The sequence below is a fragment of the Desmodus rotundus genome, chromosome 6 (assembly GCF_022682495.2).
Source record: "Desmodus rotundus isolate HL8 chromosome 6, HLdesRot8A.1, whole genome shotgun sequence".
NCBI lineage: Eukaryota > Metazoa > Chordata > Mammalia > Chiroptera > Phyllostomidae > Desmodus > Desmodus rotundus.
Genome location: NC_071392.1, coordinates 83,201,758 through 83,227,437, shown reverse-complemented (window position 1 = coordinate 83,227,437; position 25,680 = coordinate 83,201,758). Strand labels below are relative to the sequence as shown.

Genomic DNA, 25,680 nt, shown 5'->3' with positions numbered 1-25,680 from the left:
AGACTATGAACCTGAATGGATGTCACAAGGAGAGAGGAGTGTCTTGCTTGTTTTTTGTCTCAAAAACATCAAAAAGAGCCATGGCTGGTGGGGCTCAGTGGATTGAGCGCCAGCCTGTGAACCAAAGGGTCGCTGCTTCGATTCCCAGTCAGGGCACATGCCTGGGTTGTGGGCCAGGTCCCCAGTAGGGGTTGTGAGAGGCAACCACACATTGATGTTTCTCTCCCTCTTTCTCCCTCCCTTCCTCTAAAAACAAATAGAATCTTTTTTTTTAAATGTGAAAGTTTTCATAGTTCATGGGCAACTGAACTGGAAATGCAGGTTTCCAGGACCAGAGAGAGAATGATGCAGAGGAAAGAGCGCTTGAACTAAGAGTCGAGATCAGTTTAGTTCAACACACATTTATTGAGCACCTTCTGTATGTACCAGGCGCTAGAGAAACAAAAAAAATGTGCAAGGGGATCCCTGCCCTCAAGGAGCTTAATTCCCACATGGACGGCGGACAAGGAAACATAAACAAAGCATGATATGTGCAGTAATAAGAGATTAAACAGGAAATAGAAGAGCCACAAGACCTGAGTTCTAGTTCTGCCACTAGCTGTGTGACCTTGGACATGTAACTTAACCTCTCTGGGCCTCATGGACAGTGAGAATGGGGTCAATCATTTCTAGCCCCTGAAATTCTAACAGCTACAAGTCTCAAAACCCTGTTAGGTCAGCAGAGCAGGCATGATTTCTACTTTTTAGAGGTGAAGCCAGGTGTCAGAGAGGTTTAGCACAGCAGCCTGAGCTACACCACTGCTTATTGGAAGAGCTAGCCCCTGACTGGACCAGGGCCGGCCTTCAGAGCCAGGCCTAGTGTGTGTCCACCCCAGGCTGTGTTAGGAGCAGAGGGAACCGGGTGGCTGTGGCAGGAGGCCTCCCGGATGTCCCCGTTTCAACCTCACATTGACTCCCAGTTTGGAGCTGACTGCAGACCAGGAAGAGGAAGGAGGCAGCTGCCTGCCTCACCTCCACCCCTGTGCTGTCTTGGCTGTCACAGGACAACACAGCAGGGTTGGCTTGATGTCCCAGGGATCACAGGACCTTCAGCGGCCAGCGCCATTCACTGGTGGAAACCCTCCCTGACCTGGCCCCCATGCACAGCCGTCTCCTCACCAGCTGGGCTATGTGTAGGATACAACAGATGTTTTGGAGACTGAGGCAGAGCTCCCTCATCGCCCCTGTACTTCCGGGCCACTCCCACTCAGGCCACCCAGGGTGTGCATGAGCTTGTGGAATTGAAGCAGAACAAATTAAAGAGTTCGTCTTTGCTGTGCCTCTAAAAATTGGGCCCTACCCATCAAGGCCAAAAAGACAACTCTTCTGAGGACGGCAGCCGCCACTCTCTCCCACCGCGGCAAGCAGTTCAGGGGTACAATCTTGTTGTCACGCACAGTGATCTTTGAGTGCGTGCTGTGTGCACCCAAGAGGCCAACAACGCACAATCCCTGCTCCCCAGGGGTTTATAATCCGATGACGGGAGCGGTCAGATGACAGGAAGAGATGAGCCACAGGGGACAAGACGACAGACCGGCCATGTGAGAGGCCCGGTGTTAAGTGCTGGAGGTGCCGGGGAAGGGGAGTGGTCACCAAGGGCCGCTGGTCTCTCCAGAGGGCGTCCCAGGGAGGCCGCGAGCTGGGCCCTGAAGGGAGAGAAAGACAGAGGTCATTAACAGCGACACCTACTCTACTCCCTGCGGGTCATTCACATGAAACCACATGAAGATGAAAGTGCCCAGAAAAAGGAGCACCAGCAGGCACGCTGATGTCTTCCCCAAGGCAGCCCCTTCTCCATCACCGGCACCCCCACCTTCTTCAGAGCTGCTCAGAGGACACACATGCCACACAAGTGTCTTCCCTAGAGCCCTGTGGGAAGGGTCCTGGGTTCAAACCGTGCCTCCACCACCTCCACGCTGTGTAACATAGAGCAGGTCCCTTAACCTCTCTGAGCCCATTTCCTCCTCTGTAAGAAGGGGCGAATGGTGCCCACCTTGACGTTCACACCCCAATGTGTGCTCCTTAAAAAGTTCTCCTTGTCACCTCCATCTTCACAAAGGAGGCCTGAAGGTGGCCTGGAGTGCGTGCTCCATTCTTCCCTGGGAGGCCCTGCAGGCCCCAAGGGCTACCGGTGGGACAGGACTGGGCTTTGGGCTCAAATGCACCCAGGGAAGGAGCGGCAGCCAGGGCACCGAAATAAGTCTACTCAGTGCTTCCCCCCTGTGGCTGCTGAGAGCATAGCACCGGGCTCCGCAGCCCCGCAAACCCAGTGCGCTCGGCCCACCTGGGAAGGTAGGGGTGCTTGGCTGATTTATAACCTTTGGAAAGATTTTCTATGTTTCTGAAGACTGGCATGCCAGTGTTTTGCTTTGCTTCTGTCTTGTGTTTCCTTCCCCCTGGAGAAACCAGGTAAGAAAACTCTTAAAACACTGGTGGCCCTGAGTCAGGGCTCCTTTACTAAACTGATTAGACCTGTCATGTGGGCCCAGGACAAACCCAAGGAAGGTCAGGAGAGCTTAAGTCACCTGTGGGCCTCAAAAGCTTCCTGCAGCAGGCCTCAGAGAATGGGATACAGAATGGCATGGGTTCATGGGTCCCTGTCACACTGCTTCCTTCCTGGTTGCTGGTTCCTCCTGTCTGAACCCCGAGGGTGGCACTGGAGCACAGTTCACCTGTCCCTCCTGGCCTTGGGACCCTGCCAAGGTCGAGTTTTGTCCTCGGTGGAGCTATACCTGCCTCTGGGCATTTATTTCAGAATGAAATGAGGTGTCACTGCTACAGCAAGGCACTCAGGCTGTCTGTGAGGGGAGATGACTGTGAGAGCCGCCGTCTGTGAGCAACTGAGAACAGGCATCAGTGGGAGGGCACCCCACAAACAGCAAGAGTGGCTGACCACTTCCTGAGTCTGCAGCCCCTCCACAGGCCTCCTGCCGCCCCCCTCCGGCCCGCCACCACCACACTGAATTCCCCTAACTTCTATTGTACACCAGGTCCCCTCCGGCTCCCCAGTAAAGAAACTATGAAACCACAAAGTACACGTATTTTACTAAAAATCTAGAAAGTATGCAAAAAGGCCAAGAAAACCAAGTTGACAGTTTTGTCTGAAACCCAACAATGAAGGACTGAGCAGAGCAGAGCTGGACCTAGTTTCCCTCTGAGCTATTTTCTGAAAATGGGACGGGAACCAAATTCACATAGGTAGCTCCCAGGCAGGCCGCCCATGTGGCACCCAGCCAGGGGCACCGAGAGAAGCCTGGGGAGGCCTGGTCCCCGCTGCCACCTGCTCCAGGTGTGTGAGTGTTGACAGGGTGCACCAGAGCCTCCGCAGGCCCAGGGGAACCGCCACCCCTGTCACATCCTCCCTTCTTCCCCAGGCAGACCAGGGGCCCAAGGAAGGGGCCACAGGACTGTATAAATTCAGACCCAACTTTTCCCATCATCTTTTCCCCATAGCTGATCCTCCCCTAAGGTAGAATGAACCATCCCGGAATGATGTTCCAGAACATTCTGGTACTTTCCAAGCTGTTTCCTCTGCTCCCTGTATGCTCCTTGGGGGATAAAGCTGTGGATCCCCACACCTGGCGTGGTGTCTGGCACATGGCAGGTGCGAATAAACGTTTGCCAGGTTGACTTGAATAGTAATGAAGAAACCAGATGGAGCCCACCACCTAGACATCTAAGAATAACTCAGGGGCCTAGCAAAGTTAAATGGGCACCGAGGCCACAGAATGTGTTTTTGTCCCCGGTTCGCACGCACTGCCACCTGCCGAGCTAGATCAAGTGCGCCTCGTTAGTGCCCCCCACAGGCAGGCACCCAGAGTCGCGCCCCTCTGCCCCTCCCCCAGCCATGGCCCGGGGAACAGACGGCAGCCAATGTCTCTGGGTGCCCATCATCTCTTTATTCCATCAGTGACCCTCACAGCAGCACCTCAGACGCGGCAGGGACTGCCTGGGAACCCAAGGAGGGTGGACGTGGGGGACCCACGGGAGGGGAAGCCTTCCCTCCCGGCCTCCCCAGAAACCAGCAGAGAAATGACTCTGGGGGAGGGGGGTGCTGTGTGTGCCAACAGTGACACGGTTCGAGTCAGTAACTGGCTTCGAGAGAAAGGAATGTTCCAGAATGGGGCAGGGGGAGCGGGTACAGGACTTTCAGGTGGCTAACTGTGGGCCCTGTGGGCCTGCATGTGTGTGTATGTCTTGGGGGGACAGGCGCCTACCCTACTGAGCATGGCATGTGGAATTCAGCTAAGCCCAGGAACCCGAGCTCATGCGCCCAGGAGAGGGGCTGGGGTGGAGGCCACCCTCCTCACTGCTCCGACTTGGCGAGGAGCCTGGGGCCGGCAGGCCTGGCCTGGCTGGAGAGCCGCCTCCCGCTGAACCCACCTCACGTGTAGGCCATCTTGCTGCAGACCCAGGGCCGGGTCATCAGGCACTCCGTCGACACCAGCCTGGTGGGCTCCACGAAGACACACTCCCCCAGGCCTGCGATGTGGAATCTGTGGCCGGGAGAGAAGAGACCAGGCCCTCATGACCCGGAGCACAGCCCACCCCTGGGCGGCCAGAGGCCCTGTGGCATCGGCCGCCCCCTCTGGATCGCCTTCCAGGACACTCAGGCCCAAGACCCTTCTAACAGGGCCTCCCATTGCCTCCCCACTCTGTGCACCCCATGGGTGCCATGTCCGTCTGTCCCCCAGTCCCCAGGCGGTCAGCTCCTGAACACTGGGTACCCACGGTACGGTGTCCGGCATTGAATTCAGCTCAAAGCTCGGAAGATTTGAGCTGAATTCAATGTCGTCATCGGGCAGAGGTAGACCCCAATAACCCCAGTGTTTACCACCCGGGGCTGTGTGGCCCAGGAAATCATGGACGTCGTTCGTGGACCTGTGGGGGAAGGATTTTCCCTGCCTAGAAACAGCCCTTTTGAGTCTCATGGTTTCTTCTATTCACACTGTTCTGAGCCCCCCCACCAAGGCCAGAGCTGGCATCTCACAAGACTCGGCATCAGAATGACCCCGAGAGGGAGTGGGTGGGGGGCAGGGCCACCTCAGTGTCAGGGAAGCACACCCCGAGGCCCTGGGTTGCCAGATGGTCAGTGCGGTGGGGACCCCAGTCTCCAGGGCTCTCCCTGGCTCTGGGAGCAGGAAGCTTCCAGAAGCAGGGATAAGGGGACAGAAAGTGCTTCCTCAGCAGCACTAAGAACTAACCTGAGAAGGGGGCAAGAATGGGAAAGAGAGAGAATGGAAGAGGGACAAAGATGGAGAGGAGACAGGTGAAGGGGAAGGAATTGTCAACAGGGCCACTTGCCCCCTAGAGGCTGCTGGGGACAGAGGGGATGCTAAGTCAGCCTGCTTGGGAAGGTGGCTGGTCACCAGCTTCAGGCCACTGTGGAGGGCGGGGGCTGGGGGCACTGGGAACAGGTGTCTCATCAGGTGCCCCGCCTACCTCCTCCTGGCCGGCTCATGCAGCTGTAGGGTCTGGACTGAAAGCCGAGGTTCTTACTCCCTTATTCCCTACATTTCTCTAACCTGCACTGCCCCCCCCCAATACACACACACATCACCACCCCCACCCCCCCACCTCCTCGTGACCACTGCCACCATCCCCCACACCGCAGACCAGGCCCGGGTGCCACACTCCCGCCACCCCCATCACACACACACTCGCTTCCACACCATGGCCCGCACAGGTACCACGACCAACTGCCCCAAGAGGCACCTCCTCTAATGCTCATGGCGTCCAGGGTTCGGATCCACCCCCACCCCCACAGTCTCCGTGTTTAGGTGGCACTTGGCTGCCCAGAACAGAGGGCTCCTCTCCACGCCCCCTGTGGCCAGGTGTTGCCACATAGCTGTATTCTGGCCAACGCAGAGGGACGTTCACGGCAGGGGCCCCCTCTCCTCTTTCCCCCCATGGCTGAGCCACACTGAGCTGTGCAGACAGGCCGCTCCTCAGACAGGGGTTGCCCAGGATGGAGAGAGCCCGGGACCCAGAAACTTCAATGGCATGGACCAGAGCCACCAAACCAGGCTGGACTTCCTGGGCCAGAGCACGGGCCTGGCAGGCCCGCTGAACCTAGGGGCTGTGGCTCTGGGTGGCATGGCGCCAGGTGGCCCCCTGGGAGGTGTCGGGGGGCCGGGCCTTGCATGGTCTAAGCCCATGGCCAGAGGATGAAGCCTCAGCTCACGTGTCCGGGTCAAACGGCTCCCCGCTGACCCAGTGGAATTCGTCCCCCACTCTGCGCAGGCCAATCCAGGGCTCCCTCCGTGTGAACTTGTACATGAATTCCTGCGCCAAGGAGAGAGGGAAGGCTCAGAGTCAGACGTGGGCTCCCGACTGCCCACACTCCCCACGGCTGACCTCAGCCTGGAAGACTGGCTCCCCAGATAGACAGACGCCAAGAGAGGCACGCCTCGCTGTCCCCCAAAAGTGAGGTGCTGGGGTCAAAGAGTGCCCTGCACTCACACAGAATGCCCAGCAGTTGCCTGCAGCGGTCCCTGAGGGGCCTGGCTCTGGGAGCACGCCATCAGACCAGGACACTGGGCACAAAGTCTGTGCCCCGGGCTCAGGAGCCCAGGAGCCAGCCTCCCCAATTCACAGGACGCCTGGGCTTGCCCACCCCATGGGCTTCGTGGGACAAATTTCGACATGCAGGCTGATTGCCCCTCTACCTGCATACTCCTGCACCTTTCTCTGAAGTAGGGGGCTTTATACTGTGTACCAGAGGCTAACAGAAGTGATTCTGGGGTTATCTGTGAGTTCACCTTGCCTCGCCAAAGTAACCCTCAAACTCTGAAACGGCCGATAGACGGACTGTGTTTCTTTTGTATTTCTGTGGAGAAAACCATTCTGGGTGGTACAGGAACGATCGCATCCTGATTCCAGCCGGGAGAATGTGCCGATGTGATTTTCCGTTTCACAAGTGCATTGGGTCATTGGTAACTCTTAACTTATGGCAGCACCGAGCCGAGCTCAGCAAACCAGCCTGGACCGGCCTAGTTGGCCGACACAGGTCAGGCCCCCAGGGGCCCACCTGCACACGCCAGGCTGTGCAGTGGCTGGGTGTCCCGGGGACACCCAGTCCTAGAGGTGCAGATCTCCCGGGGGTGCCCCGCCCCAGCGCTCACCAGCTCCTTCTGGCTCTGAATCACAGCCAGTGCGGCCTCGTGGGTGTGGCAGAACTGCCTGCCCGTGTTCCAGTCTCGAGGTTCCTCGGAGAAGTAGTAGCATTTCCTCCCGTAGAGCAGCCAGTCTTCCGGGCAGGGCGCTTCACACTTGATGCAACCCTTGGAAGCTGCAGGGGAGAGGAGGTGCTCAGCCTCTGGGGGAGGGAGGGGTGGCACGCCTGGCCCATGAATAACCCCGTCGGCCCCCCACGGCTCCTTCTGCCTGCCCTGACTTTGGTGCCCTTCACTGACATGGTTCATGTGCTGTCTTCTCAGGGGAGCGCCCCTCACAGTGCCTGGCCGGGAGAAGGAAGGTGGATGACTGAAGGCATCGGGGAGAGGAATGGGGGAGGCTTGCCGGGGCACCATGAGGGGGCACGACAGGTTAGCCCCTGGGCTAAGGCCTCCACTCTCTCTCCGAACTCTTCAAGGCATGGAACCCCAGAAAGTCAGATTGGGAAGGGACTTGGAGGTCACGTGACGTGTCCTCTCTCTCCAGCCAGGGTGGGAACCATCCGCAGGCTCAAAGGGCCCCTCTCAACCCCTATGCCCCCCGTCAGCTAACAAGGCAGCCCATTTCGCCGCTGAACTGCTGGAAGTTCCTTTTCAGTTCTGAGTCCCAACCCGCCTTCCTGTGACCTGGTCCTGCTGGACCTCCAGCTGCCTCTGGAGTGGCTCAGGGCAAACCCAGTCTGCCTCCTAGCACCTGCCTGAAGAAGGACCCCAGCCTCCCCTCATCCAGGCCTACAGCCATGGTCTCTTCCACGATCCCCACCAGGGGTTGCCCTCCAGACCCCTCTCCACCCTGTCCGGCCCCCTGCAGGGTGCCAAATTATCACTAAAACGCTGCCACTTTGTCACACTGTAACGGCAGGTGGGGTCCCACCACCAGCCTCAGGGATCAGCACGCTGCCTTCGGTGGCCACGGGCCTGCAGACTGCCTCGGAGAGAAGAGCCGGGAGTGTGTGCCTACGTGCCCTTTTCTGGGAAGGACGCCCAGAGTGCCCATCAGTTTGCACAGGGCCCCCTTGCCAAAAGGAATTAAGCCACACTCTCCCGTCGTTTTCACGTGATCTCTCTCCAAGCCAGGCCTCCCCAGTGGCCAGACCATGGATAAACCATTTTTCAAAGCCAAAGGAAAGATCTGACATCAATTTCTTCCACATGTATCTCATTCGCGTTGGCTCATCTCTAAGATACATTCTCGGCTTGATTTTTTTTTCACCTGTCATATTAAACATCCCTCTGCGGATTGTATCACCTACAAATTCTATAAGCATATTTTTTGTTTGTTTTCATTCAAGTGATTGATTAAATGTAGACCAGGACAGAGCCAAGAACAGACCTGTGGTGTTCCAGCCCCTAGGGATCTCCAGCCACGCTAACACCAATTAATCAGACCTGACACTCGGAGTATCTATTCAGGGAGCTACAGGTCCATGTGGAGGATTGGCCACGGTGTGGCTACACTTTAACTGTTTTTCCAGAAGGATCTCTGAGGAGACTGTTGTCCTTTACTGAACCCCAATCTGCTACCTTTCCACATTGCTCCGACCTCCCCACCTAGCTACAGGCCCAAAGGAAACCGATTTAATTTGTAGTAAATAGGCGCCAGCGGTCACCAGGCTCTTTCTGAACACCCGCAAACTCCCTGCTTGTCACACACACCCTGTAGGTGAGGGTTTGGCGGGAACCGACGTTATTGGTGGATTTTTTGCCCATTTGGACATGCCCACCTCTGGGCTGAGGGGACTTCTCCAAGATGAAAGACAGAGGCACTGGAGCCACTTCGCAAAGCCTTCAGATCCCACAACATACTTGGCCTTGAATCCACTTAAAAACAGCCAAGTTCCCTGGTGACTGTCCTCAGTGACAGCGCACCTCCCCCCCCATCCCCCATAGCACTGCTTGCTGCTCAGGCCCCACCCACAGCCTGTTCCACTCCCAGGAAGCCCCCATTCGTTCTTCAGGGTCTGGCCCCTGCGTTTCCCCTGGGAAGCCGCCCGCCCCCGGGCTGTAACACCGCTATATCTGCAGGAGGGACATGACAGACTCATTTTTTTTAACCCTTAGTACTTAGCCCAGGGCCTAATACGCAGCAGGCTTGATAAATGTTCATTCAATGAGCAGATGTGATCTTTGAAGGCCCTTTTCCCAAACTCTTCTCCCCCCAAAAGCATGGCCTGCCCAAGCCACCCCCAGTTTGTTCTGAGTTCTCAGGGCATCTACAGAAGAGAACTTAAGTCCCACCTCCACTTCCCCTGCGTGGCCTAGTCGAGGGGGCTTGTGGAGTCGGTGTGGGAAAAGATTATTTTCAACTGAAATCCCCTCTAGAACTAACACTCGGTTTTCTATTTACTTTGTGCCCCATAGAACTCGTGGTGCAGCTGGAACTTTTCTTGACCTAATCAGAAACGCTTCTGACAAGGCGGTATACACGGAATCGCGTAAGTGCGCCGACGGCCATGCTCACCCAAGATGCTCATCACCACCAGGATGGCGAACAGAAGCACGGCGATGGCCCCCAGCAGGAGACGGGTGGTGGTGTCTGAAGAGAAGAGAAAGGGTTCAATTCCCAGCCCACCCACCGCCAATCCCCACAGCCATCCCCACCCCCACCCCAATGGTGGGACGCTCTAGTGGCGGGGCCAGCCGTCTGTACTGCACCAGGTGCTCCAGGTGATTCTCACTGAGGCCTGAGAGTCACTGCCCCAGCGCAGGGCTCTGCTTCCCAGATCCCGAGGGTCCCCTGCAGGATTACCCTCCCTCCAGGGCTACGCACTTGAACTCCTTCTGTGGCCTGCAGAGCTTCCAGTCGCTAAACTCCCGCTGCTTCTCCGCCTGGTCCTGCTTCAGCCACACAGACTCGAGAAAGAATCCAGCCCACCCTCCCGACCCTGCGGCTGGGTCTCTGCTCCCAAAGCTCTGCTCCTCCACTGCTACCTCTTGAAATCTGCCCCCCACGCGCCCTCTTAATGGAACCTTTCCTGATCCTCTGGCTGCTCCCTTCTTTAAATTTTTTCTTTTTTGTTATCACTTAAAATTTCTATTTGATATTTAGTGAAAGAACCACTTTAGACTTTAGACATAGGGTCCTTCAAAGTTTCTTAACATAAAAATTGCCGTTTTAACCATTTTAAGTGTATAATTAGTGGCGTTAATTACATACACAAATTGTGGAACCAGGCCCACTGTCCATTTGCAAAACTTTTTCACCGCCCCAGACAGACACTCTGTGCCAATTAAGCATTAACTCCTCGTTCCGCTTCCCCCCAGCGCCTGGTAACTTCTAACCTACTTTCCGCCTCTCTGAATTTGCCTATTATAGAGATTTCATGTAAGTGGAAACATACACAATTTGTCCTTTTGTGTCTGACTTATTTCACTTATAATGTTTTCCAGGTTCACCCACATTGTAGCCCCTATCAGAATTTCGTTTCTTTTTTCTGGCTGCAAATATTCTCTTGTCTGAATGGGTACACTTTGTTTACCTGCTCATCTGTAGGTTGACACCTGGGGTGTTTCCACTTTTTGGTATTATGAATAATGCTGCAGTGAACACTGGCATACAAGCACCTGAGTCCCTGTTTTCAGGGTTTTAAAAGAAGATTTTATTTATTTATCTTTAGAGAGGGGAGGGAAACATCGATGTGTGAGAGTGATCAGTTGCCTCTCACACGCCCCCTACTGGGGACCTGGCCCACAACTTAGGCATGTGCCCGGACTAGGGATCGAACCTGCAACCCTTCAGTTTGCAGGCCGGCACTCAATCCACTGAGCTACACCAGCCAGGGCCTGTCCTTATTTCAATGATGCCATCCTTCCTCTCGTCTGTCTGAGGGTACTACTACTGATAGGGGTTTGCGGAGGGGGGTGCAGGGCAGAAAGTTTATTTCTCCCTGTACAGTCTCTGTATCCTCCAACTTGCTGTTTCTCCATGTTGGACACTTCCCTGGGATGCGTGGGGAGCCTTGGTTATTTGCTCCTGATTAAGGCAGCAGGACTACAGAATTCACTGGTGTCTCTGCGACCACGAGAGGGGCTTACTGTCAGGGGAGGGGGGCACTGAGGGTCATGGCAGACTGATCCAGCTGGGCTGGTCCTCAAGGCTCTCTGGCTGTCGACCTCCTTGGGCCTTTTTCTCTTGGGGTCGGCGGCCAGAGTCCCTGGAGAAGCCTCTTCTGTAAATGTGTCCTCCATGGCATGCTCTCCACTGTGTTGGTGTCTGGAGACCCTGTCTCTGGAGACGTAGCCCAGGCTTCTGCTGGGGCTGGGAAGAAGCTGTACAGAGAGAGGGACGAGGATCTGGGGGTCTAGATCTTCCTAAAGAAATGTTCGACCAGTCCTCCTGTGTCTCCACGGCCCTGATGACCTGGCGCCCGCTCCCGGCGTCACTCAGGTGGGCCCTCTGCTGGTGGAGTCAGTTACCTCTCATTGTTTGCTCCCTAGCTCCCAATTCTGTTGCTGTGTTGCCTCTCCTGTTCTCGCAGTCCTTGTGGCCTTTTAAAAATTCCGTTACTGATGTATTCGTGGGCTTCGGAGGAAAAGAGAATAAACGCATGAGTTCAATCTGCCACCTGTACCTGGAATCATGCCTATGAGCAAGGTTGACGCTGGCAGGTGACCAGGAGTCCAGAGGGAGGTGGCCCCAGGTTCGATGAGAGTGGAGGCTCTGTCCCCACCAGCAGTTTGCTATGGGATGGACCCCCCATGAGCTGAAGGATGGCTGCCTGTAGCCAGCGGACCGTGTGCACCCTGCCGTTCCTTCCTTTCCATGCCTCCCTGTCCCCCTCTGTAACACTGGCTCCGTCACCCTTTGCGCATGGAGGATGAGAGAGCATGGTGCCTTAACCTGCCTCACCCAGGTTCGAATCCCAGCTCTGCCATTTTCTAGGTGACTTACTAATTTGGCAAAGTTACCTAGCTTCTATTTTATTTCATTTTCCTCATTTTTAAAATGAAGTGAAAGTAGTATCTGCCACTTAGGATTTTATGAGAATTCAATGTATGGTACTTAGAACAGTGTCTGATACGGAAACTCTACTTCAATGCTAAGAGATACGAGGATGATGATGATGGTGGTAATAAGCCCTCAGGCCCCTTTAGGGTGAGAGCTGTGTGCTCTACTCCCCTTCGGAATCCCTGGACCAGGGCTAAGCCACCCACTGCCTTGCATGTCAGAGAGCACCCAGAGCACTAAAAACACGGGGGAACCTAGCAACACTGAGTGACAGTGTCCTTGGCCGGCCTTAAACTCTGAGTTTGTAGGAAAGGGCACGTGGGCACACCTGCTCTCCGGGGAACGGGGCATCTGTGTGTATGTGTGTCTCCAATGTCACCAGAACTGAGGAGCCTCTTCCTTCTCTCACGGGCATAACTGCTCTGGACACTGGACTGGGGACACAGAGAGGACATGCCAGGGAGCCCGTTGTTCTCTGCCTGCTCTCACCCAGGACGGCTGTGCGGTGAACAATCCAAACCCGTGCTGTATTCATTCCCTACAGTTGACATGACTTAAAACATTGGAAACGTATTGTCCCCCAGTCCTGGAGGCCAGAAGCCCACGGTCAAGGTGTCAGCGGAGCCATGCTCCCTCCGAAACTTGTAGGGAATCCTTCCGTGCTTCGTCCACGCTTCTGGTGGTTTGCAGGCGATCTTCGGTGCTCCTTGGCTTGCAGGTGGTTCCCTCCAATTTCTGCCTTCATGGTCACATGGCCCTTTCATCTTCACGTGACTGCCTCCTTATAAGGACACCAGTCACACTGGACGAGGAGACCACCCGACTCCAGCATGCCCCCATCTTAACAGATTGCACCTGAAATGCCCCCTTTCCAAACAAAGTCATATGCTGAGGTTTCTGGGGGTTAGGACTCCAGCACATCTCTTTGGGGAGGGGCACGACTCTGCCATAAAAACGAATGTCTAACTCAGCAACCCTTCCTTCTGCGCAACGGCCTTCATTGGGGGCAGCGATTTATGTTTACGAATGTGTACGACTTAGCCTCCTGCTAGAAGGGGCAATGGAGATAGAAGGGGCTCCCCGCCCCCGCCAGACCCACAGCTCCAAGGAGACTCACAGCTGACGTCTCCGGGTTGTCAGGGCTGCCACCCAGCAGGCATGATCTTGGCTGTTCGAGACCATCCAACAAAGGGTTTGGTAACTTTTCAGTTTTTAAGAGACTTTGCTAAATGCATGCATGTGGTTTTGATCAGGAACTTGTGGGTTTATGCCTAATCAAGGACCTTTCAACATTAAAAATTCAGAATCGGTGAGCACAGAAAAATCTATAGTCTGAGATACGCAGATTCATTCTGCCCCCCCCCACGCCCCCATGCCCCCAGACCACCTCCCCATGCCCCCTGCACCCGCTCTGCCAATGCCAGAAACATCCCCTCATCAGATCAGCGCCAGTGGCTCCAGAACCCAGGCGGCAGCTCGGGGCCACCTTTCCCAGCCTGTCCCCCGAGGCTGGGAGGAGGGGGAGAAAGGTTAATACCCACAGCGAGAGAAGACTTGACCAAGGAGCAGCTCTGACTGGCTTCCTACTTACAAAGCTAAGCGTTGGTCTAAGGGAAGCCCTCAGCACCTGGGCTGCACTCCCAGCCATCTGACTGAAGAAGCTCAGCTCTCCGCTTCGCTTAACCTGTCTGTGCAGAAGGCCTCGTCTGAGGAGCGCGAGGAGGAGCATGAGCTGCGTCTGAACAGTTTGATTCCGTCCCATTGGTCTCGCCAGGCCCAGGGTCCCTGGTCTGCGCAGGACAGTGTGGGAGCTTTCACTGTGCCAGAGGCACTGGGGACAAACCCAACAGGGGGTTTCACATGTGTCCTTGGGGAAGACACTCAGCCTCTCTGAGTCTGTTTCCTCCTCTATAAACTAGACAGAACACTCACCAGCTCCCGGCAAGAGGAGATGCAAGGAGTAAATGAGACAGCCATGGTCAAAGCCCCCAGCATAAGGCCCGGCACTCAGTAGGTGCTCAATAAATGCACAGCTTGTGGTAATAAAGGAGCACAGGCCCCTGAGTGTTCGGCTTGGTCAGGTTGAGAAGTCACCTGTTTCCCTCCAGGTGTGCGTGGCTAAGTGGAGGCGGAAAACCCTCGGGCCCCAGCAGTGGCAGACCCCTCATTGGCCATGGGTGTCCTCAGTGTCCACGGGCTGGGCCCGGTACACGGACTCCAGCTTGGGAGTGGGGAGTGGACTCAAGTTAGGCAGACCAGCAGTCAAAGGGTTTCAGCTGAGCTCCCCCACCAGGCTGCAGGGGCCACGCCTAGGGGACAGGGGAGGAGTCACCTGCACACAGCCCACACCCCACACCGGGCTGTGTAGCCCTAAGAGGCAACAATATTGCCCAGCGTGGCAGATGAGGAAACTGAGGCTCAAACAAGTTCAAAAACCAGGTAACCCCTGGCTTGGGTTTACCCAACTCCGGACTCCGTGCTCCTCAACGGGCAGCCTCAGCCCCGATCTGTGATCATTCGAGGGCCGGGACATTCCCAACGCCCAGAGCCATGTCTGCACAGGGAGAGAAAGAACGACAGATGTGGGAAGGCTGGCCCTGGGCCCACACAGCGGCACCCGTCCTGGTCCATGAGCTCCCCTCTTCTGACAGGTGACGGGGGTCCCCAGGGAACACCAAGAAGACCCTCATGCCCTGGCTGGTGTGGCTCAGCAGGCTGGGCATCATTCTGCAAACCAAAAGGTCATAGGTTCGATTCCCGGTCAGGGCATGTGCCTGTGCCGGGGTTGTATGCCAGGCCCCTGGTCAGGGGCGTGTGAGAGGCTACCAATGGAAGTTTCTCACACATCGATGTTTCTCTTCCTTTGTCCCTCCCTTCCTCTCTCTAAAAATAAATAAATAAAATCATAAATGTAAAATAGACCCTCAGGGGACTGGCAGAGGGGACGCCCCTCACAGGGACTCAGACCAAAGACCCTAAAACACCTGTGAGAAAAGCCCACAGGCCCCAGACCCCGAGCCCCCAGGACCTCAGACCCCAAGGATGGGGCTGATGCCAGTGGACCCGCTGGAGGAGGCAGAGCCGGAGGGAGCCTGAGACTCAGACAGGCCGGGAGGGAGCCAGGCCGGGACATTGAGCTGAGGTGGGGCCGCAGGTACAACATTAGGCAGGGAGTGGGCCCCCCAGGGGCTGGAAGACCCAGTGTCCCAGGAGAGGCCCTGGGCCATCTCCTGCCTCACTCGCAGGTGGTGGGCCCAGCCACGGTTGGGAGGAGGAAGCAAAAGTAAGCCAGAGGCACTGAAAGAGACCACACTGCCCTGAAGTGGCCCTAACCATGGGCATTAGAGTTAGCTCAGCGCAGACGCTGCAGGAACCTCACGAATGAATGAATGAAGAACACAGGTGAGAGAGGCAAACAGCTTCCGGATATGACACGGGCAGGAGGGAAGTGGGGCCACAGGCAAATCCAGTGACACACCTGGCAGCCACGGCAGAGAGAGGGGTTTCTCTACCTGCCTTCCACTCAGCAACTCTCAGCCTGAAGCTGCTCTGCTCCAAAATCCCACGTCTTTGCCTCTTTCGTCCCAAATCACCACCCAGGCGTCCGCCTTCCCCTCCAGAGTCCACATAGTCCTCCTCAGGCAGCCTGCATCCCTGGCCCATCAGCCTTCGGGCCAAATCCTGACTTGAGGGTCCCCACCTCTCCCTTCTGGTAAGGCTCCTGCCCTGCCAGGTGCTGGTTACGTCCCTCCCCTGACGGCTGCCCCACCTTCCTCACTGACCTGGCATTGGCCTGACCCCTGTGTGACACCACCACTTTCTCAAGGACAAACCCCCTGTCTCATCCCAGGCTTTAAATCTCTCAGTGGGTCCTTCAGACACAATCCAAAGTCTCTGGCAAGGCTTGGGTGGCCATTCGCCGCCTGGGCCCCCCAGACTCATCTCCTCTGCCCCCTCCCCCATCCTGGTATTCTGCAGTTCAGTTCCGCACAAGGGACAGGCTGGCCACTTGGCCCCTGGATGTGTCACTCCTTGAGTCTGATGCACCCTTCCTTCTCTTCTCCAAGTGTCCTAAGACCTCACCTACTCCAGGAAGCCCTCTTTTTCTGAGACACCCTCCCTAAGGGTTGGGTGACGAAAACTGTGGGCTTCCCTTTGTAACGCTGCCCACATCCTCCGCCCTTGGACTGGGGGTGTCAGGAGTATGGAGAAGCCTCCAGAGGACTGGCCCTCTGCCCTACCAACTCCAGCATCTCCCACACCACCCACCACACACCCCACACCACCGGTGGCCAACACAAGTTTTCTGAAACCACTCTTGGACTTGAAATCCATTTTCCACTTTGTTTGCTGCCCCCTTGGCCAGCCAGGGGTCACTGCTGTGCCTGGAAGGGGCAGGGGAGTCTATGACGTTGCAAAGAGCCTCCTGCTATTCTCCACTATCCCCCATCCCGCAGGGGCCCCTCCCCAGCCGGTGCCCCTCCCCTTCTCACTGGACACTGGCACCATCTCTGGGGTTTCCCGCGTCTGCCACTTTCCCAAAGCATTTCCACTACCACAGACTCCCGCCACCCTCTCAACTGCCCATCAGGTGAGTGGCTGACAGCAACTGTCCCCCTTCACTCGTGGGGAAACTGAGGCTCAGAGTACAGAACCCGCTCCCAAGGTCAGAGAGTGAATTAGCTGCAGAGGTAGGGTCAAGGCTGTAACTAACTATAGCTGGTCCGCAGTTACATCCCTCTCCTCTCCCCAAGGTGTCATCTAATTGCCCTGAAATCAATCCCCGGGTTTCCAGCGTCGCGCTCCCGCCCTCCCCTCCGGGAGACCGGCCAAGGTGACTCTGACCCTCCTCCCCCGTCCAGGCCCCGGGCATGGAGGGCCGCTCCACCTCTTACCCTCCAGGGCCGCCTTCCAGCTGGTGCTGCCCTCGTAGCCGGAGCCCGATCTCCGCAGCAGCCCCTCCGCGCCGCGGGCCTCCGCCTCCGCTGGGGAGCGCGGCCTGGGCGCTGCGGGGGTGGGCGCTGGGCGGGCGGCTGGGGGTGGCGGCCGGACGCGCGCCGGGGGCTCCCGGGCCGGCTCCCGAGCCGGCTCCATGCCCGGCGCTCCGCCGCGCCGCGCCCGCGCTCGTGCCCCCGGGTGCGGGGCCCAGTCCGACACGCACTCGGCGCTCCGCGTGCCCTGCGGACCCCCCAGGCCGGCCTCGGGTGGGCGAGGGCGGTGGGTCTCCCGGGCCCGGGCTGTGCCCGGTTCCCCGCGCCGGACCCGCTGCGCCTGGCCGCCGCCGCCTTGCGCGCCGCGCTTGCCCTGCCGCGCCGCAGCCCAGCCGCACACCGGGGCCGGGAGGCGCGGGGAGGCGCGGGGAGGAGCTGGGAGGCGCGCGGGAGCGGCGAGGGTGGGGCGGGGAGGGAGGAGGCGCGGGGGAGCAGCGACACCCCCACAGTCCCGGCCCCCACCAGAGGCTGCGGAGCGAAGAGCCGGCCCCTGAACCCAGGACACCTGGCTTCTAAGCCAGCTGCACCTCCCAGCCTCCTGTTCGTCTCAGTTAAGAAGGAACAAAAGTTTACGGGCCCGACGCAGTGAGGCTCTGGAAGATGGGGGGGCTTTCCTCTGGGCCGTCCTGGGAGCGGTGACGGGGCCCAGAGTTATGACAAATGAGAGAAGAGACAGAATCGGTGAGCGCGGAGAGCGCAGGGGTCGGAGGGAACCTCGGGCGCAACATTTCAGTTTCAATTAACATTGTGCTTTTACTAACGCCAGGGAGTTGGGGTTTTTTTTTTTGGGGGGGGGGGTCCTGTGTCTTAAGAGTGAGCCCTGGCTGGTGTGGCTCAGTGGATTGAGTGCTGGCCTGTGAACCAAAGGATCACCAGTTCAATTCCCAGTCAGGGCACATGCCTGGTTTGCAGGCCAGGTCCCCAGTGGGGGGAGTGCAAGAGGCAACTACACATTGATGTTTCGCTCCCTCTCTCCCTCCCTTCCCCTCTCTAAAAACATTTTTTTAAAAAAAGTGAGAGGGAAAGGGAGGGGGAAAGAAACATCGATGGGTTGCCTCTTGCACGCCCCAGGACGGCGCAAACCGGCAACCCAGCCACGCGCCCTGACTGGGAATGGAACTGGAGACCTTTCGCTTTGCGGAGGACCTGACTTCGTTAGCTGACTCCTGCCCCAGTTTGGGTTGAGAATCAGAATTAAAGAGGTCAAGGGCATTTCTGAAGGCGGCAGCATCAAGTGTGTGGCTGGCCGCTTTCTGACCCCCAGGCCAGGGCTCCTTCCAGGGCCTCCAAGGGCCTGCCCTCCCCCCCCTCCCAGCTGAGTCCCATCACCCCAGGCTCCCGCCTCCAGCCCAGAACCTCTCTCAGCTGTGGCCCGTCCTCTGCTCCTCCTCCTCTCTCCCTCCACATCCAATCACCCATCAACTCCTAGGGATTCTCCCTTTTCAAGTCTGGGCCTGCCCATTTCTCTCTGTTCCTACAGCCACTGGCTGGTACAAACCAATCTCCTCTCTTGTCTGACCATGGTGGCAGCCTCAAAACGTCCCGTCAACCATTCTTCACTCAAATCCAGCCCCTCTGCCTGGGCACCAGAGGGATCTTCCTGAAGTGAAGACCTCACCATTCAGGGCTCCCTCTGCCAGTGGGTTCAGTCCAGCGTTTTTTCCTGCAGGCCTTGGAATGGTCTCTTTCCTCCCCCTAAAACTTGTTTCCTCCTTGGCCTTTTTAACCCTGCCCTACAGCGCCCCCCCCCCCCCCCCCCCCGCCCCGGGAATACTCATTTGCCTAACTTCTGCTAACGCTTCAGACACTGCATTCATTCAGATTAGGTTCGGCAAATGATAGGAGAAACCCCCAATAACAGTGGCTTAAATCAGAAAAACATTTACTTTTTCTCTCATAAAAGAAGTCTGCAAGCGGTCAGTCCAGGACTGGATTGAGAGCTCCGAGGTCTTCAGAGACCCAGCCTCCTTCTCTCTGCCTGCTCATCATCCCTAGCATGTACATCCACCTTCAAGATTCCCTCATAGTCACAACATGGCCACTATAGTTCCAGCCATCGCACCTGGTACCAGAGTGCTGGGAGTAGAAAGAACGAAAGGGGAAAGGGCGTGTCTCTTGTTGGATCAGCTCTTTTAGAGAGCTTTTCTGGAAACCCACTGACTTCCACTTATCTCTCACTGGTCACGTCTCTCTGCCAGGAAGTCCGGGGAGTGTGGTCGTGTTTCCCTGCAGCCATTGCCACCCCCCAAAATGCAGGAGATCTGTTGGCAAAAGAGGGACAGTGGACCCCATGCTCACCCAACAGTTTCTGCATCAAAAGCTTCCTGTGACTCAAGACTGTGCCTGGCACTTCTCCTTGGGGCTCCTAGGACACCCTGTCCCTTTCTGACCTTTAGCACACCCTATTGTCATTTGTTGTCTCCCCAGGCAGATGGTCAGGTACATGGGGGCGGGCACTGCCATATCCCCTGCTCCTGGTGCAGGACCTGGTTGGAACACAAGCTTCCGACGCGGCCACACGGGCACGAGGAAGCATCGAAGACATTTGAGCTCGGACATACCACGATCGCAGCATCCTTCAGGAACAGCAACTATCAGGGGCCAGGAGGTTTGGGAGCAGTAAGACCAGTGAGGAAGCTCTTGTAATAAATGGCGGAGACCAACAGTAACAATGGCATAATACAAAAGGCATAATACCGGAGGCCCTGACTCAGCAGCATTCCAACGGCCAATCAACATCCCTTAGGACCTGATCAGATGTGGGGACTAAGCCTCCCAGCCTCATGAAGCTGTCTAAATTAGAGTCCTTTGAAGGGGCTCCTGCGTTCACCTGGAGAGGTTCGTGATGATGGACTCTATGCCTGAGATAAAACCCACCCTGGCCCCCTGCCCTGGCTCTGAGAGATCACAGGGCTCTGGAGCTGGCCCTGCTCGGGGCCATGGGTGGCCAAGGCTGGGGCCGCTGCACCCCTAGAAGCAAGCCGGGTGTGTGCTGCCCACCTCAAGGGGTGCTCCGTTTCCTCTGACAAGGGTGGGGCAGCAACTACACCCTCTGCTATCAAATCCTTTTGGTTCTTACACTAGACACCCCAAGTTCCCCAGGGAACCCCCACATCACTGTTGAGAAGGTTTCACAGGTACTTGATTAGAATTGGGATGAGCTCTCCCAGCTTAAGAAGCAGAGGTGTGGGGATATCTGAGACCCTGCCTGGCCAACACCACCCCTCCCGCTGTCCCCTGGGCAAGTGTTCTTACTGCTCTCTGACACACTGCCTGTCCCCTGCCTCTGGATGGCTCCATCCCAGGGAAACCTGCGTGACCCTGGGTCTCAGGACACTGGCTTGGTCTCCTTTTGTTAGTTAGGTAATAGAAATTCATTCATTCAAAGGGGAAAAAAAAACCATTTCTTTTTCTTTTTTTAAATCAACATAGTTTTAACTGTAGCTCACCATTCCCTCTAGGACGATAGAAAATTCCATCTCAGATTTTTTTTAATGTTTTGATGGAGATAAAATTTCTATAACATGAAATTCACCATTTTAACTATTTTAAAGTCTGTAATTCAGTGTCTTTTCATATAGTTCACAATGTTGTGTGACCATCACCACTAATTCCAGAATACGTTCACCACCCTAAAAAGAAACCCAGTAGCCCTGGCTGCTGTGGCTCAGTGCATTGGGCACCGGCCTTTGAACCGAAGGGTCATGGGTTCGATTCCCAGTCAGGGCATGTGCCTGGATTGCAGTCCAGGTCCCTGGTTGGGTGTATGTGAGAGGCAACTGATTGCTGTTTCTCTCCCTCTCTTTCTCCCTCCCTTCCCCTCTCTCTGAAAATACATACATAATATCTTTAAGGAAAAAGGAAAAACACCCGGTACCTATCAAGCAGTCCCTCCCCGACCCCTCTCCTCCCTCCCGCCCCTGGCAACCTTCTGTCTCTGGATTTGCCTAATCTGGACAGTCCATATACCATGTACATGGAAATTGCACAGTATGTGGTCTGGAGTCTTTCACTTGGCATGTTTTCAAGGGCCGTCCATGTTGTGGCGTGTGTCAGTCCTTCCGCGGCACCTCAGCCCATGTGGAGGGCTCCTAACCTTCTGGGTTGTATGAGAGCCCCAAGGCTTAAGAAGGAAGCCACGAATAACACCCATTGTCGAGTCAGCAAGTCCCTCCGGGCCCAGCAGGTCCTGCTTCCTGTCTGTCATGGGATAAGGGGTCGTTGCTGGTGCTGAGGCTCTGGGCCCAGAGTTTTGCCCTCCTGGCCTGGCCACCGGGTGACCCCTGCAGGAGGCGCTCATGGAGAGGTGGGCCCTGCTGCCCTTGAGGAACCCCCAGACCCCTCTACCCTTCCCAGGCTGGGGCTCACCCTCTCACCTCCCCACTCCCCCAAGGCCATCTGCCATCTCCCTCCCCCTCCAGGGCCCCCTGCCACATCCTCGGTGGCCTTACATTTTTAGCACAGGTCCGCTTGCTCTTCAAGGGCCTTTGCTCTCTGCCCGACCACGACCACGGGCCTTTGGGGGAGGAGATAGGAGGCCGGGTGAGCAGCTTCCAGGGAGGAAGTGCGTAGAGGGACAAGCACAGGTTTTACTACAGTACGTTGTCCTGCCGCCGCCAGAGTTTGGTGGGGAGACCCGAGTTCACCTTTTCTCCGTGGGCGCTGAGCAATCCTGGAAGGTCACTGTCTACTGAACCTGCAGGGCTCAGAGGGGCGGACTCAAATCTCCAGGGACCCAGAGGTGACAGGAAGGAGCAAACCCCGCGAGCGGGGCTGTGGAGGACCCCCTCACTGAGGCCAGCGGTCACTGCCAAGGGGAGACGCTGCTCCACTCTCAGCGGCCCTTCCCAGTTTGCCAAAGGAGGTGGAAATCTGCGTCACACGAAACTCGAAAACTTTCAGTACTGGCAGATAATTCACATTTTTACTAGAAAACACCATCGAACACCAAAAGCAGAAAAACAACAATACACGTAAACACCTGCGGGACCCATTCAATCTCTGAGCTACCAGCTGATGACACATTTGATGTCCAAGGGTCAGGGGCCCAGTACACGACCTCCGGGCCTCAGACCAGGACCAGTCCCAGCCTGTTAGGAACCGGGCCACACAGCAGGAGGGGAGCTTGAACGTAATGTGCTTGAGTCATCCCCTCCACACCGGCCGGTGGAAAAATTGTCTTTCATGAAAGCGGTCCCTGGTGTCAAAAAGGTTGGGGACCGCTGCAGTATAGCTCAAGATGTCACAAACCCTTTGGAAAAAAGGTCACGGGATGAGAACCCCCAAAGACAAAACCCTCCTAAAGTGGGCAAGGGCTTCCTTTGCTGGCCTGTTTCTCCTACCTGGAAGGAGACTCCCTACTGCTAGTTAGGTGAGGGTGGGGTGTGGGTTGCTATGGTGATGGGCAGGCGCTTGAGCAGGTGCTTGAGCAGGTGATGAGCTGGGAGGGAATCAGGAAAAGTATTTCCATGTGGATGAGGGCTTAACCTACATACATACGGGTTATAGGTTTCTCAGATCATTCCTCTGGACCCGGCTTAGGAAGTCACAGTGCCTCCTCCCCTCCCCCATACTGGCACCACCCCCGCTCCCCGCCAGAAGTCAATGAAATCACCTGAAGTCTGCAACCAGACTGCTCATGACCCTGGGGCACCAGGAGGTCTTAGCTGTTGGCAGAAGAGGGCTAGGAACAGATCGTGTGTAATAACAACGTTAAATGACTCATCTTCCTGCCCATGAGTGAATAACATGGAAAATTCACGACACCAAGACAAGGAGAAGAAAACCTAAGCACTGGTAGTAGAATACCTTTTACTACACGGTTGTAGTTCAGCGTAGTCCCTTCACAGAACCTATTGTCGGCTGTCCAGTCAGGTTCTCATTGCCAAGTCCACATGAGGATCCCTGAACGACTCACCACTCTGTTTGGAACTCCAGGGACTTCAAGGTCCTTCTTCCTTGGTTTCGAGAAGACACTGTCCTTTCTGTGGAATAGGGAGATGGGACATCCTTCTAGTGATGAAAAGCCTCTCCACCGGGGCAAAGCCGCCCCTCTGCCAAGGTTACCTGTGTTTCTCCCTGCACCGTGGCTCCTTTCGCTGCATAACGTCTCCCCAGCAGGTAAGGGCGCTCCCCTGCTGCATCCTTTCTTTAAGAGTTTGTTTGAGCCAACCCGATGACATATGCCAACGAGAAAATCCCAAATGCTCTTGTCCCATCCTTTTTTGCTACACGGCGCTGGTGATGTGATTCATCCTCTGCCAGTTCCTATCAGCCCCTTCTCAGGCCAGGTGAAGCCTCAGAATCCTCCTCATGCCCAGCCCAGCCCCGACGCACAGCCCGTATCTGCAACCCCAAGAAGTGCACCCAAATAGATTGTTCAAAGCAGAGACAGGGGTACCATCCAACGACTTCGGCTAAGAGCTGTTCCAATCCCAGAGGCAACTGCGAGACACGTTGCCGATGACGCTGTGCCCCAGGAAGGGAGCAGGGGGCTCAGTCAGTTCTGGACCTGTGCCCCGCAAAAGAGGATTGTGATCCCAATAAATTCAATAAAAATTAAAATAAATTAATTAATTAAAAAAGGTTTGTGCTGAGTAAACCTTTGAAGCAGCAGATCATTTTGCACAGCCAGTGGCTTCCCCAAACTGCTCCAGAGAGTGTCCCCAGGAAGGGAGTCCATGGGAGTTAAAAGGCAGGCGAGGCAGCAGCTGTTACATCCCTACGTTTCTGCACCTGGCTCAGACCGCCCCCCCCCCCCCCCCCCCCCCCCCCCCGCCCTTGGCGCAGCAGGGCCTGGAGATAAGTTGCCCTGTGGGTAAGCCAACACCAGCCTTTGTGAGCCAGAGGCCGGTGCCTCTCACGGTGTAATCCCCTTCGGGTTTCAGGGGGCTTCCAGGCAGGTTTTTTGCTTCCCAATGCAGTGGCGTAATAGCCAAGCCACTGACTGCCCCGGCCGCAGTCCTGGCTCTGTCCCTTACTTCATCAGGGTTTACCAGTTAACTTTCCCATGCCCTCCTCTCCCTGCTCTGTAAGTCAGCACCTCCTTCAGAGGGTTGTTAGGAGTGGATACATTCATACAGAAAATATCATTATCCCCTCGCGTTTCCACCTTCTCTCTTGCTGGTTTCCGCCCCTCAGCCTTTGCTCATGGCAACTTTAGCTCATTGAAGATAATTCAGCTTTTCCCATGTAGCTGGACCAGGCTCTCAGCCATGTAGGACTGCAGGCCAGGGCAGAAAGAAAGGACCTCTCCTCATAAAGCTGTATTTTCATCCTGGCTGGGTGGTTCAGTTGGTTGGAGCATCATCCCATACACCAAAAAGCTGTGGGTTCGATTCCTGGCAGGACACATACCTCGGTTACAGGTTCGATCCCCAGTCAGGACACACACGGGAGGCAACTCGATCAATGTCTCTCTCTCTCAAATCAATAAATATATCCTTGGGAGAAGATTTTGAAAAATACAAATCAATAAAGCTGCACTTTCTTCCTTCTGTGCGTGTGCTTTTTAAATTGTGTGAAAATACACATAACATAAAATTTACCACCTAACCATTTTCAAATATACAGCTGAGCGGTACTCAGCACACACATCGTTGCACAGCCATCGCAACCTTCCATCTCCTGAACTGCCATCTAGTAAAACGGAAACTGTCCCCAGTAAACAACCGCTCCCTAGTCCTGTCTCCTGCGGCCCCGGCAACCACTGCCCTCCGCTCTCCCCCTATGAACCTGCCTAGTCTGGGTGCCGCACGTAAGTAGGATGATCCAGTATTTGTCTTCTTGTGACTGACTGACTTCATGCCGCATGATGTCCTCAGGTCTCATCCGTATCCGTATCCGTAGTATGTGGCAGGAGCTCCTGTCGGTTTGTCTGTCTTACTGAAAATGGCAGCAAGAGCTCCTCAGCTTTTAGGTAGCTCCTAACTCCCGGCATTTGGTAAGTGCCTGGTCTGAGGAACCGCAATGCAAGGAGTCGCTTCAATACCGCAGAACAAGAAAGCCAGGAAGAGGTGGGCCTCCACCTTGACTTGACTCAGAGAGTTCTCTAGTCCGTGGTCACTAGCAATCCTCCATTCTTTTTCTTTTTTCAAGAGTTTATTTATTTATTTTTAGAGAGAGGGAGAATTAGGGAAAAAGAGAGGGAGAGAATCATTACTGCAAGAAAGATAGATGGATTGCCTCTCACAAGCCCCCAGCCAGGGACCTGGCCCACAACCCAGGCAGGAGCCCTGACCGGGAATCAAACCCATGACCCTTCGCTTTGTGGGGACGATGGCCAACCAATGGAGCCACACCGGTCAAGGTGCAACCCCCCATTCTTGACGCCTATTTCTGCATCAGGGCTCTTCCCAGGGCGCCAGCAGAAAGCCCTGCTCACGCTGGTTTAGGCAACAAAGAAACCCACTGGTCGCGGTAACTGAGAATGCAGCGGGCAGGGCACGGGCTCCAGGTACAACCTGAACCACACTGTTCAACTCCGTCATCAGACCGGCACCGGCTCTCCCGCCCTTCGTCTCGCTCT

General features: G+C 56.0%; 1 protein-coding gene across 1 annotated transcript; it reads right to left on the bottom strand.

Moving 5' to 3' along the window:
• Window positions 1-366: 366 nt before the first annotated feature.
• CLEC2L (C-type lectin domain family 2 member L) lies at window positions 367-17,504 on the bottom strand. The gene is made up of 6 exons (XM_024555087.4): window positions 17,058-17,504; window positions 9,676-9,750; window positions 7,164-7,330; window positions 6,224-6,324; window positions 4,423-4,535; window positions 367-1,685 (listed from the first exon to the last, which is right to left on the bottom strand). Exons 1-5 carry the CDS (start codon window positions 17,254-17,256, stop codon window positions 4,424-4,426), a joined length of 654 nt encoding a protein of 217 aa, XP_024410855.2. The 5' UTR covers window positions 17,257-17,504; the 3' UTR covers window positions 367-1,685; window position 4,423.
• Window positions 17,505-25,680: the final 8,176 nt, after the last annotated feature.

Excerpts from the sequence above, each read along its gene's own strand:
- CLEC2L (XM_024555087.4), bottom strand. The coding sequence starts at position 17,256 with ATGGAGCCGGCTCGGGAGCCGGCCCGGGAGCCCCCGGCGCGCGTCCGG. Across the intron at positions 9,751-17,057 it reads CTGGAAGGCGGCCCTGGAGG|ACACCACCACCCGTCTCCTG; the intron begins GTAAGAGGTGGA and ends TCTTCTCTTCAG. Across the intron at positions 7,331-9,675 it reads GGTGGTGATGAGCATCTTGG|CTTCCAAGGGTTGCATCAAG; the intron begins GTGAGCATGGCC and ends TCTCCCCTGCAG.